Source organism: Dryobates pubescens, chromosome 15 (genome assembly GCF_014839835.1).
Source record: "Dryobates pubescens isolate bDryPub1 chromosome 15, bDryPub1.pri, whole genome shotgun sequence".
NCBI classification, from domain to species: domain Eukaryota; kingdom Metazoa; phylum Chordata; class Aves; order Piciformes; family Picidae; genus Dryobates; species Dryobates pubescens.
Genome location: NC_071626.1, coordinates 2,618,135 through 2,631,648, shown reverse-complemented (window position 1 = coordinate 2,631,648; position 13,514 = coordinate 2,618,135). Strand labels below are relative to the sequence as shown.

The following is a 13,514-nucleotide window of genomic DNA, read 5'->3' as shown; positions in this document are numbered from 1 at the left end:
CCCTCACTGGCAAGAATTTCTTCCCAACATCCAGTTTAATTGACCTAGTCTAGTTTATCTACTTCACCTAACTTCACAACTAGAATTACAGCAGGGAGGGAAGGTCATGACTCTTAAGAACAGAGCATGACTAACATTTTGCACAAAAACCTTGTGATCTGCAGTCAAGCTTTAAAACTTCCACCAAAAGAGATGATTCTTTTCAGAGAGCACTTCAGGAGTTCTCTGTGCTTTTCACTGGGTATGTTGCATGTGTTTTAATATAAGCTCAGTCATGAAAATGCAGTATAAACCTAACAAGAAGAAAAAACACCCAAACATTCAATAACATGAGTCAGTTCTTACCTGAAATTTGTATTGCTCTTTCTCTTTTCTTAACTGGTCCATAACCATGTCAGACTGCTGCACAATGAGTTTCATTTTGTTGTATTCATCAGTCATCTTCTCCATTTCTTGCACCGATTCCTCCAGATTCTTCCTCATTTCCTGGTTCTGGATGTCCAGCTTCTCATTAGCTTCAGTCAAATTCTGTGGGATTAAAGAAAGAGCTGCTTGTTAGAAGTGCACACCTTAATACCTGAATAAGCACAAACTGAGAGCTACCTCAAATGTAAGACTTGAAAGTCTTCCATGAAATGAGAACAGTAGTGTTCCACCTGTAGATGATCCATTTCAACAAAGCCTAACAGCAAGCCAAAGACACATCTCCCATTAGCAGTAGCTTCAATACCTCAGCCAGATACACACATGCAAAACACTTGCATAACAGATCCCAAATGACAGAATGGTAGGGGTTGGAATGGACCTATGGGGATCATCTAGTTCAACCCTACTGCTAAAGCAGATTCACCTACAGCAAGCTGCATAGAAATACACCCAGGCAGGTTTTAAATATCTCCAGAGGAGAAGCATGTGGCCTTGAACAGCCCAGGGAAGGGGCATCCACAACCTCTCTGGATTCCACAGACTCATGACCCTCAGAACTAAAGAACTTCTTCCTAAGTGTGGTGCTTCCCATTCTAAACCCCTCAGATTTGAAACCATTCTTTCTCTCTTGTCCTGTCTCTAGACACCCTCATGAAAAGTCCCTCTGCAGCCTTCCTGTAGGATCTCTTCAGCTATTGAAGGCAGTTCTAAGGTCCCTCTGGAGTCTTCTCTTCTCCAGGCTGAACAGCCCCAGCTCCCTCAGCCTCTCCTCATATCAGAGGTGCTCCAGCCCTTGGATCATCTTTGTGGCCCTCCTCTGGACTCACTCCAATGGTTTCATGTCTGTCTTATGCTGTGGATACCAGAACTGGAGGTGGGGGGGCTCAGCTGAGCAGAGTAAAGGGGTAGAGTTCCCTCTTTTGCCCTGCTGGCCACACTCCTCTGGATGGTGCCCAGCACACAATTTGCCTTCTGGGCTGCATGAGGGCACTGCCAGCTCATGGGGAGCTTCACCTCAATCAACACCCCCAAGTCTCTGTCTTTAGAGCTACTCTCAACCCACTCTGCACCCAGGCTGTAGCTTTGTGCCAAACGCTGCTGTCAGCAGCAGTTCAATAAATACTCAATGGCAGGCATGGGTTTTGTTACCTGAATTTCATCCAGATACTGGGCAAGCTCAAAGTTCTTTTTGGACAGCTGTGATCTGTAATCAGAATCCTCTCCTCTTCGTGCCAGAATTGCCTCTTTCTGGGAATCTATTTCCCTCTGATAGTCAGCCACATCCTGGCGCAGCTGCTCGTTCTGCACGGGAAGCAAGCCAAGCTTCAATCTCTTTGCAAGAGTTGAAGGCAAAGTTATTGCTCTTCTGCTAAGCTAACACAACAAGCTAATCAAAACTCCTCCAAATTCCCACAATCTGCTTTTAAAGACAACTTAGGAGCCTCACCTTTCTCGTGATGCGTTTTTTCTCCAGATTAAAGAGGAGAGAACAAGAGCAAGAAAACAAAGCATGAAAAGCATTAGAAATGGTCTCTGCTTTAGGTAGGCTAAACAGGAATAGAGACAAAATGTTTGAACACAGAGTTTTCTATATACCTGTGCATGTACAGCCTTGGAGGTGTTTAAGCCCAGGCTGGATGAGGCTCTGGCCAGCCTGATCTAGTGTGGGGTGTCCCTGCCCATGGCAGGGGGGTTGGAACTGGATGATCCTTGTGGTCCCTTCCAACCCTGACTGGTACTATGATAGCATGATCATCTTCACAGCCTTTGTTGGACTCTCTCCAGTGGATTCCTTCCCCTCTTGAAGTGGGGAGCCCAGAACTGGATACAGTATTCCAGGTGTGAATGATTGGAAAAATTCCAGTAATCAAAAAGTGTTAAGTCAGTCTTTACCTTTACTGCCAAACTAAATGTTGGTAGTTTTATTTTAAACACTCAATCTGAGCAAAAGCAGCAGGCATAAATCAAATCCTATCTACTAGCCAAATCCACTTGCCAAGAGCATTTCAGAAAACCAGTAAAGATTCACAACACAAAAGCCAAACAAAATTATGGCACTGCAGGAGGTTGTGAATTCAGATGTTGACTCCTCCTAACCTCAATCAGCTATTTATTGATTCATGGAATGGCTTGGGTTGGAAGGGACCTTCTGTATCATCTAGTTCAAACCCCCCCTGCCATGGGCAGGGACACCTCCCACTAGACCAGGTTGCTCCAGGAAGGATTGCTCACTGGAGCAGATGTACTATGCATTTAGCTAAATGTGAATCAAACGACAGATTTCCTTTCTACCAGTAAGAAGGAAATGTTCCAGGACAGAATCCTGCCTCACCAACTATTACAACTGCAGAAAGCTGCTTAATACATTTAGAAATAAAGTTAAAAACACAGTCAAGGCAGCAAGCCTTTACTCACCTCCCTCCTTAATTTGATGTTTTCATTTTCAGCATCCTCATTCCGAAGAGCAAGCTGGAAAAAGATGGAAAACTTTGACATGGATCCCTAACAGGGTAAACTATGGGAAAGATGAAACCCAGGAAACAAACAGACCATGAATGCACAGCAGTCCTATTTTATCAGGGATTTATAAGGCCAGGAGCTCTTTTCAGAACACCTATTAGAGATGTCAGGCTGAGGTCCTTCTTACCTGTTCATTCACTTTCTTCTCTTTCTCCAGTTCTTTTTCTGTGTCGGTTAATTGTCTCTCTTTTTGTTCCAGTTGCTTTTCCAGCTGGTGGATCTCATCACGCAGAAAACGAGTGTCACGACCACCAGCAGATCTCTGTGCCACCTTAAGATGAAGAGAAGAGAAGAGAAGAGAAGAGAAGAGAAGAGAAGAGAAGAGAAGAGAAGAGAAGAGAAGAGAAGAGAAGAGAAGAGAAGAGAAGAGAAGAGAAGAGAAGAGAAGAGAAGAGAAGAGAAGAGAAGAGAAGAGAAGAGAAGAGAAGAGAAGAGAAGAGAAGAGAAGAGAAGAGAAGAGAAGAGAAGAGAAGAGAAAATTAACCAGGTTGGAAAAGACCACTGAGATCATCAAGTCCAACCTATCATCCAACACTATCTACCAACACCATCTAATCAACTAAACCATGGCACCAAGCACCCCATCCAGCCTCTTCTTAAATACCTCCAGCGATGGTGACTCCACCACCTCCCTGGGCAGCACATTCCAATGGCCAATCAATAGTATTGTAAGTAATAGAATCACAGAATTTAGGGTTGGAAGGGCCCTCAAGGATCACCTAGTTCCAACCCCCTTGCCAGGGGAAGGACACCTCACACTAGATCAGGTTGCTCAGAGCCACATCCAGCCTGGCCTTACAAACCTCCAGGGTTTACAAGGTTGTGGATGCTCCCTCCCTGTTCAAGGCCAGGTTGGATGAGGCCTGGAGCAACGTGGTGTAGTGGAAGGTATCCCTGCCAATGGCAGGGGGGTTGGAACTGGATGATCTTTGAGGTCCCTTCCAACCCAAACCATTCCATGAAGCTACAAAACATAGGACAGCTGTTAAAAATAGAACCAAAAACGCAAAGCAGATGGTAAGACTCACACTCATCATGTTCAGGAAAAGGAACAGGAAGGGATCATTACCTCCTTTCAACAGAAAACACAAATCTCAAACAATAACTCAGTTTATTCAGCTATAAAAATCCATTGTGTATAGAGCTCTGAAGCTGGTGAATAGCCCAAAGCCAACAAAAAATGATTAGCTGATGCAGGGCTATTGCATCTCTCTGCTAGAACGAGATGCTAGGTCAGAAAAATGCAGTTTAACATAACCAAACAGCAGTCTGTGAACTAAGAAAGTTTTAAAACATACCTTCAGTTCATTTTCAAGCTTCATCAGTTTTGTTTTAAACTGATTTTCTGTTAAAATAGAACAGAAATAGCTAAGTTAGACTGGGGAAGGCTCCAGGGAGACCCCAGAACAGTCTTCCAGTGCCTGAAGGGGGCTACAAGAAGGCTGGGGAGGGACTTTTCACAAGGGCTTGGAGAGATAGGATGAGAGGTAATGGATTGAACCTGGAAGATTTAGACTGGAGACTAGGAAGAAATTCTTTCCAGTGAGGGTGATGAGACACTGGAACAGGTTGCCCAGGGAGGTTGTGGATACCCCCTCCCTAGAGGTGTTCAAGGATAGGTTGGATGAGGCCTTGAACAACCTGGGCTAGTGGGAGATGTCCCTGCCCATGGCAGGGGAGTTGAAACTAGATGATCCTTAAGGTCCTTTCCAACCCAAACCATTCCATCAATCTATGAAATTATTCCACAATGCAGAAGTACACAAAAAAGCAATGGTTAACCTAAGCCTTTAAACATTTGGCTTCACTGAAACAACTGACTCCAGGGCAGTTTTCATTTTATCCAACTCTCTAAACTTAAAAACCATGTACAAAAGACCAAACATTTAACAAGCCATAAATTAGCTTGCTTACCACATTTGGCCTGTTCTTCCCCAGCTTTTTCAACTTCTTCTAGTGCCAACTCTACCTCTTCAGCTTTCATCTGGGGAAAAAAAACAACAAAGTATAGTAAAGAAAGAAGAATTATTGACTAATAACATAAATTAAGATTGTTACTGCTGGGACATGGCCTTGAGCAACTTGGTCTAGTGAAAAGTGTCCCTGCTCACAGCAGGGGGGTAGAACTAGATGCTCTTTAAAGCCCCTTCCAACCCAAAGCACTCTATGAATGCCTTCTATGAATCTATGAGACACAAGAAACTATGAGAGATTTACAGGATCAGTTTTAGGATGGCAGTTTTGCTTCATTTCTAGCAACATTTTTATTTGGTCTAAGACATCTAGCACAAACCCCTGCATTAATGTTAAAATCATTACCAATAGTTTTTGAGGTACTCATTTCACAGAATCACAGAATGTCAGGGGTTGGAAGGGACCTCTGGAGATCATCCAGTCCAGTCTCCCTGCCAAAGCAGGATCACACAGGTCTCACAGGAACACATTCATGTGGGTTTTGAATGCCTCCAGGAAAGGAGACCCCACCACCTCTTTGGGAGTCCTGTTCCAGTGCTGCTGCACCCTCACAGTAAAGAAGTTTCTTATGTTGAGGTGAACCTCCTGTGTCTCAGCTTATACCCAGTGTTCCTTGTCACTAGGCACCGCTGAAGAGAGCCTGGCAGCTTCATCTTGACACCCACCCCTCAGATATTTATAGGCATTTGCATTTCTGGTCTGTAAAACTAAATGTTCCTTAACATTTCTAATGTTAACTAATGTTCCTCTGCATTAGCCCTACTCACTTCCCACTGCCATTGCCATGATTTCACCAGCTTCAAGCAGATACTCTGGTGCCAACAACTGTGTAGCATCTAAATACTCCTAGGAGCAACAAGTGCATTTAAAGAGAAGGAAAAGAAAAAGAGCAATGATGCTTTTATTCAACCAAAATGCATCTCTTAAATGCTATAAAGGGAAGCTTAGTACCTTCAGCAGTGACTGAGTAATTTTGAACAGCTGTATTAGCTGTTCTGGAGTTTCCATCTTTAAGTCTTTTCCATCCACCTAAGAAAAGAGACAGTACTGGTTTTACACAAGTATCAATGAAATCCACAAAATAAATAACCTTTGTATGTGAAGGACAAGAGACAGTTCAGGGAGGAATGAACAACAAAACCCTCATGTTCTGTTTTTCCCCTTGAATACCTTGGACATGGTCTCCAGCAGTTTTTCTGCTAGCTTCTCTTGGTTAGGCAGAGCATCTGGATCAACCTTCATAAGTCTCTTCCAATCTAAAATGGGTGCCATGTTGAGCTTACAGTTTATTATCCTGGACACAAAATGAGAATCATCAGACATGATCAGTGCTACTGACTTCTATATCAAATGATTTAAAGGAGGCTGGCCCCTGAACCACACAGGATGATTCCAGTAATTGTGTTGGTTTTGTAACTCTAACTGACACTGTGTTCACGTTTTGTTCTACTGTGGACAAGGAGGTTGCAGCAGAAGCTTTCTTTTCTTTTAGTTAGAAATCACATCATGCTTCCTCAATGCATTTGTGACACAGTGAAGACCAGCACACGTGTGAAACCTCCACTCTCACATCCTTCTTTTCCTCCCCACCCCTCAATGCAAAGAATTTGCAGCTATCTTTCTTCAAGGCACAGCCTGAAACTACCACAATGAACAATCTCAGCTGGAAGCTGGTTGAACCTTGTACGTTGGAACTCGTTGGAGGTCTTGTAGGACACTCATCTCCAAGGCATTACTTCAAGTATTTCAAACAACCAACACTTGCTCCAGATTGACACAATAAGCATCCATTTCTTGACATTCATTTCTAAGATACTAAACTCTTGTATTCAGTACCATTTCCAGTTGATTAGAATACTTGATGAAAGAGTGGAAAGATCACTTGAACTGATAAAAGAGTGGAAAGAATACTGGAATTGACAAAAGACAGTAGACAACCTGGGAAATGACAAAAACCTGATCACAAAGTGGTGCAGTTTTGGTCCACTCCTTACTTACTGGTTGCTCTGGGCCACATTGATGTCCCATACGTTTGAAAGTCAATGCAGCACCTGAAAAAGGCAGAAAGGATTGTAAACATTAGATTGTTCCATCCTTTGGAGTTCTCTCCAGCCTTGATTATCAATGTTTCAAAAAAATAAGATTCTGGCAACTTTAAAACAGAACATTTTTGAATCTACTTATTGCCCCACCACACTGCTGGCTCATCTTCAGCCAGCACCCCCAGGTCTTTCTCAGATGGGCAGTTTCCAGCCACTCTGCCCAAAGGCTGGAGCATTCAGGGGGTTGTGACCCAAGTGCAAGACCCAGCACTTGGCTTTGTTCTATCTCATACCAATGACCTCTGCTCATCGATGCAGCCTGGCCAGACCCTTCTGCAGAGGCTTCCTACCCTCCAGCAGATCAACACTCCTATCCAATTTAGTGTCATGTCTAAACTTACTAAGGGTGCCTCGATCCCTTCACCATCGTTGATAAAGATGTTAAAGAGAACTTGCCCCAGCACTCAGCCCTGGGGAACCTCACTGGTGACTGGCCACCAACTGGAGTTAGCTCCATTCTCCATCACTCCTTGGGCCTGGCCATTAGCCAGTTCTTAACCCAGCAAAGTGTCCACCCATCCAAGGCACCAACAGCCAGTTTCTGCAGGAGGGTGCTGTGGGAAACGGTGTCAAAGGCTTTACTGAAGTCGAGATAAGCAAGGTTAAGCTGCTGCTGATTTTCAAACCGCACTACCCAGACTAAATCTCACCCAGCAGCCCTGCAGAGACCTTGAATACAAAGCAGCACCCACAATGGGAACTTGCACAACGTTCCTGTTTTGTTCCAATTTCTGCAGTCCAGCCCCAAGAACGATGAGCTGACAGCCCACGATGCCTCCCGGATGCTGCTAAGAGCCAATTTTGCCTCTTTTTCACCGCTCTCAGCTGGTAAAATTCCCCTATTTTGCCTTACTTGTCCCCCTCCACTAACAAATTCCCTTATTAAGCGTCCACCTTCACGGCAGGGCACAGCTGGGGAGGCAACAGAGGAGGGCAGGCACAAGGGGCTGGGATCTGCTGGGGCCAAGCCTCCGTCGGGGCGCTTCAGGCTGGGAGCCGCGGCCCCGCCGCCGCCTCCGGCCCCGCCGCCCGCCCGCTGTCCGCACTGCTGCCGGGGGAGCCCCGCTGCGCTTCTGGCCTCTCTTCCCAGAGCGCCTCAGGCCCCTCTGAGCTCACCGCTGCCCGCGGACGGCGCCGGCCGCTGCTAGGCGACGCCATCAAACTCTCCCACCGGCTCCGCTCCCGACGACCCCGGTGGGAGCGGGGAAAGCCAGGCCTCCCGCGGCACGAAAGGACCCACGGCGCCGGCCCGGCTCTCCCAGCCCTATGCCGCGGGAAGGCGGCCCAGAGCCCGTCCGGGCAGCGCCGCCTGGGCAGGGGAACGGCAGCTCCCGGCGGGTCCCGGGACGCGCGGCCCCGGCGCTTCCCGGCAGCCTCTGCGGGGGCGGCGCGCGGGGCGCGTGCGCGGTGGCCGGCGGCGGCGGGCGAGCCGTGGGCGGCGGTGCCGGTGGCGATCGGGCCGTGTGCGCCGTGGCCTCAGGTAGGGCGGGCAGCGGCGAGACCACAGGCCGGATCGGGGGCGGGGAGGGGGGTTGGCCGCTCGGGTTTCTCCCTGTCCTCCCCGCGCCTGCTGCCGCGCGCGGTAGCTTCACGGTAGCGTGGGGGTGGTCGTCCGCCTGCCAGGCCGCACCCGTGAGCCCTCCGCGCTCCGCCGAGGGCCTCGGTCTCTGCCCGCGCTCCCCGGGCCCGCTGCCTGCCTCAGGCTTGCTGGCGGCGGCCGCTCGCCCGGTCCCGTCCGCCCCTCGCCCGAGGCTTGCCCCTGGGCAGCGGTGCCCGCAGTGCCGGCTGGCTGGAGGGCTGCAGCGCTGCCCGGGCACACCGCTGCCTGACGTGTGAGAGTGTAAGAGTGGGGGCTCAGCGGGAGCTTGCAGAGCAGTACAGGGAGACAACGACGTCTATAAGCTGTTCGGTGCCTTTCAGGATAAAGATCACGCCTGTAAACTTTGGATCCTTTTTGTCCTGGCGGCCAGCGAGGAAGTCTGAGCGCTGGCAGTGGTCTGATGGCCCCAAACAAGTTTGAGATCCTGCGTTTTAGCTGAACAGGTGTGGAAACATCTGTTCAGATGAAAGGGAGAACCAGCGACCATTTGAGGAACGTGCATTTATTCATCAGCTATGGAGAGCTGAAGAGGATTTGGGTGTTTTTAAAGGGAAGGGAAAGGTGATCCTAAAGGCATCTTGAGAGCTTTGCCTTTTTCTGGCTCATCCATTGCTTTCTTTTTCCTTGCTGTCAATTAGCATTGATAAGGAAGGCTGACAAGGCACAAGATACTTGGCACTGGTTGTAGTTATGTAACTTGTTTAGCTCGTGGCATAACTCTTAGTTCTTGGTGGAGAGACTTTCTCTGCCTCAGCCAGAGATGGGTTAATTGCAGCGCTGTGCTGGGTACCGCAAGCTGATTGTTTAATTAGGGAAGGGGAAGAGAGGGGATTGTACTTTGTGAAAGGGAAATAAACCCCAAACTTCCTGATGGTTAAGTGAAAAACAGTGATTTCTTAGCAGGAGGGCTTTTTAGAGGTGAAGCAGGCAATCCACAGAGAATAATGCTGCTGCCTTAGTGCGAGATGAGCTGTCAGGAAATTGATCCTCCTGTGACATAGAAAATGAAATCATCCATTGATGCCAAGATGCTTCTGAGTAAGGAAGTCTTTTATCCTCTTCATCAGGTTAACAAGCTGGTAAAGCTATTTGATGTGCTTTGTTTAGTGTGCTTCAGCGTTTTCTGAGTGTTTTTCCATCTTCTTTGGAGTGGTGTTCTGTTACAGAATCAACAGAAAATGATAACTGCATGGACTAGTAGTGAAGCCACATTTAGGTAGGAGTTGTGTGGTGCAGGGAGTGAGGTGTATTGATGCAGAACTCAAAGGTGCAGGGAGTGAGGTATATTGATGCAGAACTCAAAGGTGCAGGGAGTGAGGTATATTGATGCAGAGCTCAAAGGGATTTTGAAGTGGGCGTGAAAACTCCTGGAGGTGTTCAAGAGGGGAATTGGACGTGGCACTTGGTGCCATGGTCTAGTCATAAGGTCTGTGGTGAGAGGTTGGACTTGATGATCTTTGAGGTCTCTTCCAACCTTGGTGATACTGTGAAAACTTCCAAAAGTGAAAAAGAAAAGGACTGAAAAGGAAGGCAGTATTAGCAGAAAATGAGAAAAGCTTTAAAATAGAGAAGGGCTGAGAGCAAATGACTTAGTTTTGCTTTTCTTCTGCATCACATCTAATTGTATAAGTCGGTCCCCTTTCAGTGGGAATGCCTGCTTGTACAGTCCTGGAGGTGAAGAGCATTTTGGCTCCATGGTACACAGCTTGACTTACCCTGAGGGAAGAGCGAGGCACCCATGGTTCAAGCACAGCTTTGACAACAGGAAGCATTTCAAAGATTCTAACCCCAAACCTTGCAAAATGAATAAAAACCAACCCCACCTTCCTGGAATGTTGCTACAAACACTGCAAGAAGTGGCATACAGCCTGAGCATACTGAATGAGGACATGCAGAGCAGAATCTAGAGGCTGTCCTCTCAGCTGATGCCACCCATGTAGCTTTTGTTCCTTTATTTATTTTCTTTTCTCATTTTTCTTAGAGTTAACAAACATGGAGTTTCTGCTGTGGCATTTCTAGACCACTGAGAGCATTTTAGAGATAGTCTTTGAGCATCAGTGTCTTGTGAGGAAGCTGGTCATCTTTATTTATGGAGTTCCAACAACTCTGAAAGGTATTACTTTGTTACTGGGTGAATGTAGAAAACCCAAAACAACAAAAGAAAGCCCCCAAAGCCTGAAGGTTTTTTGCTTTAAAGTGTGAGATTCTGAAGGTCATCTGAAGCTGTAAAATACCTTCAAATATTTATCATACTCAGGGGGGTTGTATTCCAGCTGGCTGTTGCACCAGTTGCATGGAGCAAGTTGAAGATAATCACAGAATGATTTGGGTTGGAAGGGACCTTCAAGATCATCTGGTTCCAACCCCCTTGCCACAGACAGGGACATCTTAGTGTGGCCAGCAGGAGCAGGGAAATCATTCTGCCCTGTGCTCAGCGCTGGTTAGGCCACACCTTGAGTCCTGTGTCCAGTTCTGGACCCCTCAGTTTAAGAAGGATGTTGAGATGCTGGAAGGTGTCCAGAGAAGGGCAACAAAGCTGGGGAGGGGTCTGGGGCACAGCCCTGTGAGGAGAAGCTGAGGGAGCTGGGGTTGCTTAGCCTGGAGAAGAGGAGGCTCAGAGGAGAACTTACTGCTGTCTACAACTCCCTGAAGGGAGGTCGTAGCCAGGTGGGGGTTGGTCTCTTCTCCCAGGCAACCAGCCCCAGAACAAGAGGACACAGTCTCAAGCTGTGCCAGGGGAGATTTAGGCTGGATGTTAGGAAGAAGTTCATCCCAGCAAGAGAGATTGGCCATTGGGATGTGCTGCCCAGGGAGGTGGTGAAGTCACCATCACTGGAGGTGTTTAAAAAGAGACTGGCTGAGGCACTTAGTTGGTTTAATTGATTAGATGGTGTTGGGTGATAGGTTGGACTTAGTGATCCCAAAGGTCTTTTCCAAGCTGGTTTATTCTGTATCTTTCTCAAGGCTCCATCCAACCTGGCCTTGATAAACCACCAGCTAAACCAGTGTGGGTTTAGGTTGCTTTGTCCCTTGTTTGTAGCAAAGTGCCTTACATGTCCTGACTGTTAGGCTGCTTGGTTGCCAGCAAGCTCTTCCCAGACTTTCTCCTGGGAAGTCTCTCATCTGGGCTGCAACATGTGTTCTCATTCCATGTCAGAGCTGCAATTCCTCATCTGGCTGATCTCTCAGAGCTGTGTAGGGAGAAGGCTGGGGGGCATTGCCTTGCTGGGGAATGAAGAGGATTTCAGATGAATTCCATTCCTCTTGATCCTGTAGTATTTGCAGAGGAAATTTGCCGCAATAAAGCTTTCCTTGTTACATTTATTCTGCTCTAGGATATCAGCAAGATGAAAGAGGAATCCAGACATGTTTTGCATTCTTCTATCTTCCCAAATACTGCTTGGCTTCTCCCATATGAGATTCAAAGGCAATCATTTCAATAGTAACTGTGAATGTCTCTGTTGGTTCATTGGAGTAGCACCTCAAGTGTCATTATTAAGAGAAGGCAACTTTAAATGCTGTGTTGGGAAGGAACAGCAGAAACAAAATGATGATCTCTTTCTGTCTTTAAACAATCATATCAAGAAACAATAGCCATTTTAGCCTAAAATAAAAGTCCAGGAAGAGCAGCAAGCAAGCAAAGCAAACCAGGAGATTGGCAGAGCCTCAAGAGCTGAATTAAAATGCCATTTTAAGGGACTGGACTGCTGGGTTTGGTAACCCCCTGTGTGCTTCTCTGCTGATACTCATCAATTCAGCCACCACTTGTTGCTCACCTATCTAAAAATAACTCTTGGGAGTGATTTATATATGTGCATAATTTGCTTCTTAGTTTGTTTTCAAAGCTTTTCAAGAGGCTGCCTGATCCTTATGCAAATTGCCTGGTTTGTGCCTTTTTTTCCCCCTACTTTCCAGCAGCCTGATTAATTAGAAGAAAATGAAGTTGCATGAGATTTACATAATAGTTATGCTTCACATTGCACACACAAGGCACTGATTATCAAATTGACACTGTGGGGTTGCAGTTGCCCTACTGATGCTTACATCATCCTCTCCAGAGAACACTTTGATGATGGCTGAACATGCAAACATCCTGGCAGGACTGAAAACTGTCATGTGGGTTTTTACGATGCACAGACATTCAATACAGCCTGAATGAAAGTATTCACTGTCTCAAATGTGAAGTTAAAGAAAAATAAAGAGATCAGTCCATAGGTTGTGGATGAGAAGCTCAACATGAGCCTGCAGTGAGCACTTGCAGCCCAGAAAGCAAATCACATCCTGGGCTGCAGCAAGAGAAGCAGAGCCAGCAGCTCAAGGGAGGTGATTCTCCCCTTCTGCTCTGCTCTGCTCTGGTGAGACCACACCTGGAGCACTGTGTCCAGTTCTGGAGGCCCTATTACAGGAAGGATCTGGAGGTGCTGGAAGGTGTCCAGAGAAGGGCCATGAGGATGAGCAGAGGGCTGGAGCTGCTCTGCTCTGAGGACAGATTGAGGGAGTTGGGGCTGTTAAGTCTGGAGAAGGCTCCGAGGAGACCTCATTGTGGCCTTCCAGTATCTGCAGGGGGCTACAAGAAAGCTGGGGAGGGACTTTTGAGGGTGTCAGGGGGTGATAGGACTGGGGGGGATGGAGCAAAACTATAAATGGGTAGATTGAGATTGGATGTGAGGAAGAAGTTGTTCCCCATGAGGGTGGTGAGACACTGGCACAGGTTGCTCAGGGAGGTGGTGGAAGCCTCATCCCTGGAGGCTTTTAAGGCCAGGCTGGATGTGGCTGTGAGCAACCTGCTGCAGTGTGAGGTGTCCCTGCCCATGGCAGGGGGGTTGGGACTGGCTGAGCCTTGAGGTCCCTTCCAACCCTGACAATTCTATGATTCTGTGATTGTAACAACT

The 13,514-nt window shown here is 47.2% G+C and overlaps 2 protein-coding genes across 2 annotated transcripts in view; one reads left to right on the top strand and one right to left on the bottom strand.

The window, feature by feature from the left end:
- The window catches only part of CEP290 (centrosomal protein 290), a 57,123-nt gene extending 48,832 nt beyond the window's left edge, over positions 1-8,291 (bottom strand). The window contains exons 1-10 of the mRNA XM_054167692.1: positions 8,139-8,291; positions 6,919-6,971; positions 6,091-6,214; positions 5,872-5,949; positions 4,861-4,930; positions 4,245-4,291; positions 3,074-3,217; positions 2,842-2,895; positions 1,576-1,728; positions 346-528 (exon numbers count right to left, since the gene is read on the bottom strand). Coding sequence (XP_054023667.1) covers positions 346-528; positions 1,576-1,728; positions 2,842-2,895; positions 3,074-3,217; positions 4,245-4,291; positions 4,861-4,930; positions 5,872-5,949; positions 6,091-6,192 — 831 coding nt within the window. The 5' untranslated portion in view covers positions 6,193-6,214; positions 6,919-6,971; positions 8,139-8,291. The remainder of the gene's footprint in view (positions 1-345; positions 529-1,575; positions 1,729-2,841; positions 2,896-3,073; positions 3,218-4,244; positions 4,292-4,860; positions 4,931-5,871; positions 5,950-6,090; positions 6,215-6,918; positions 6,972-8,138) is intronic.
- A 160-nt stretch (positions 8,292-8,451) lies between these two features.
- Positions 8,452-13,514, top strand: part of TMTC3 (transmembrane O-mannosyltransferase targeting cadherins 3) — a 30,360-nt gene continuing 25,297 nt past the window's right edge. The window contains exon 1 of the mRNA XM_054167955.1: positions 8,452-8,502. The gene's annotated coding sequence lies outside the window, so the exon portion shown is untranslated. The remainder of the gene's footprint in view (positions 8,503-13,514) is intronic.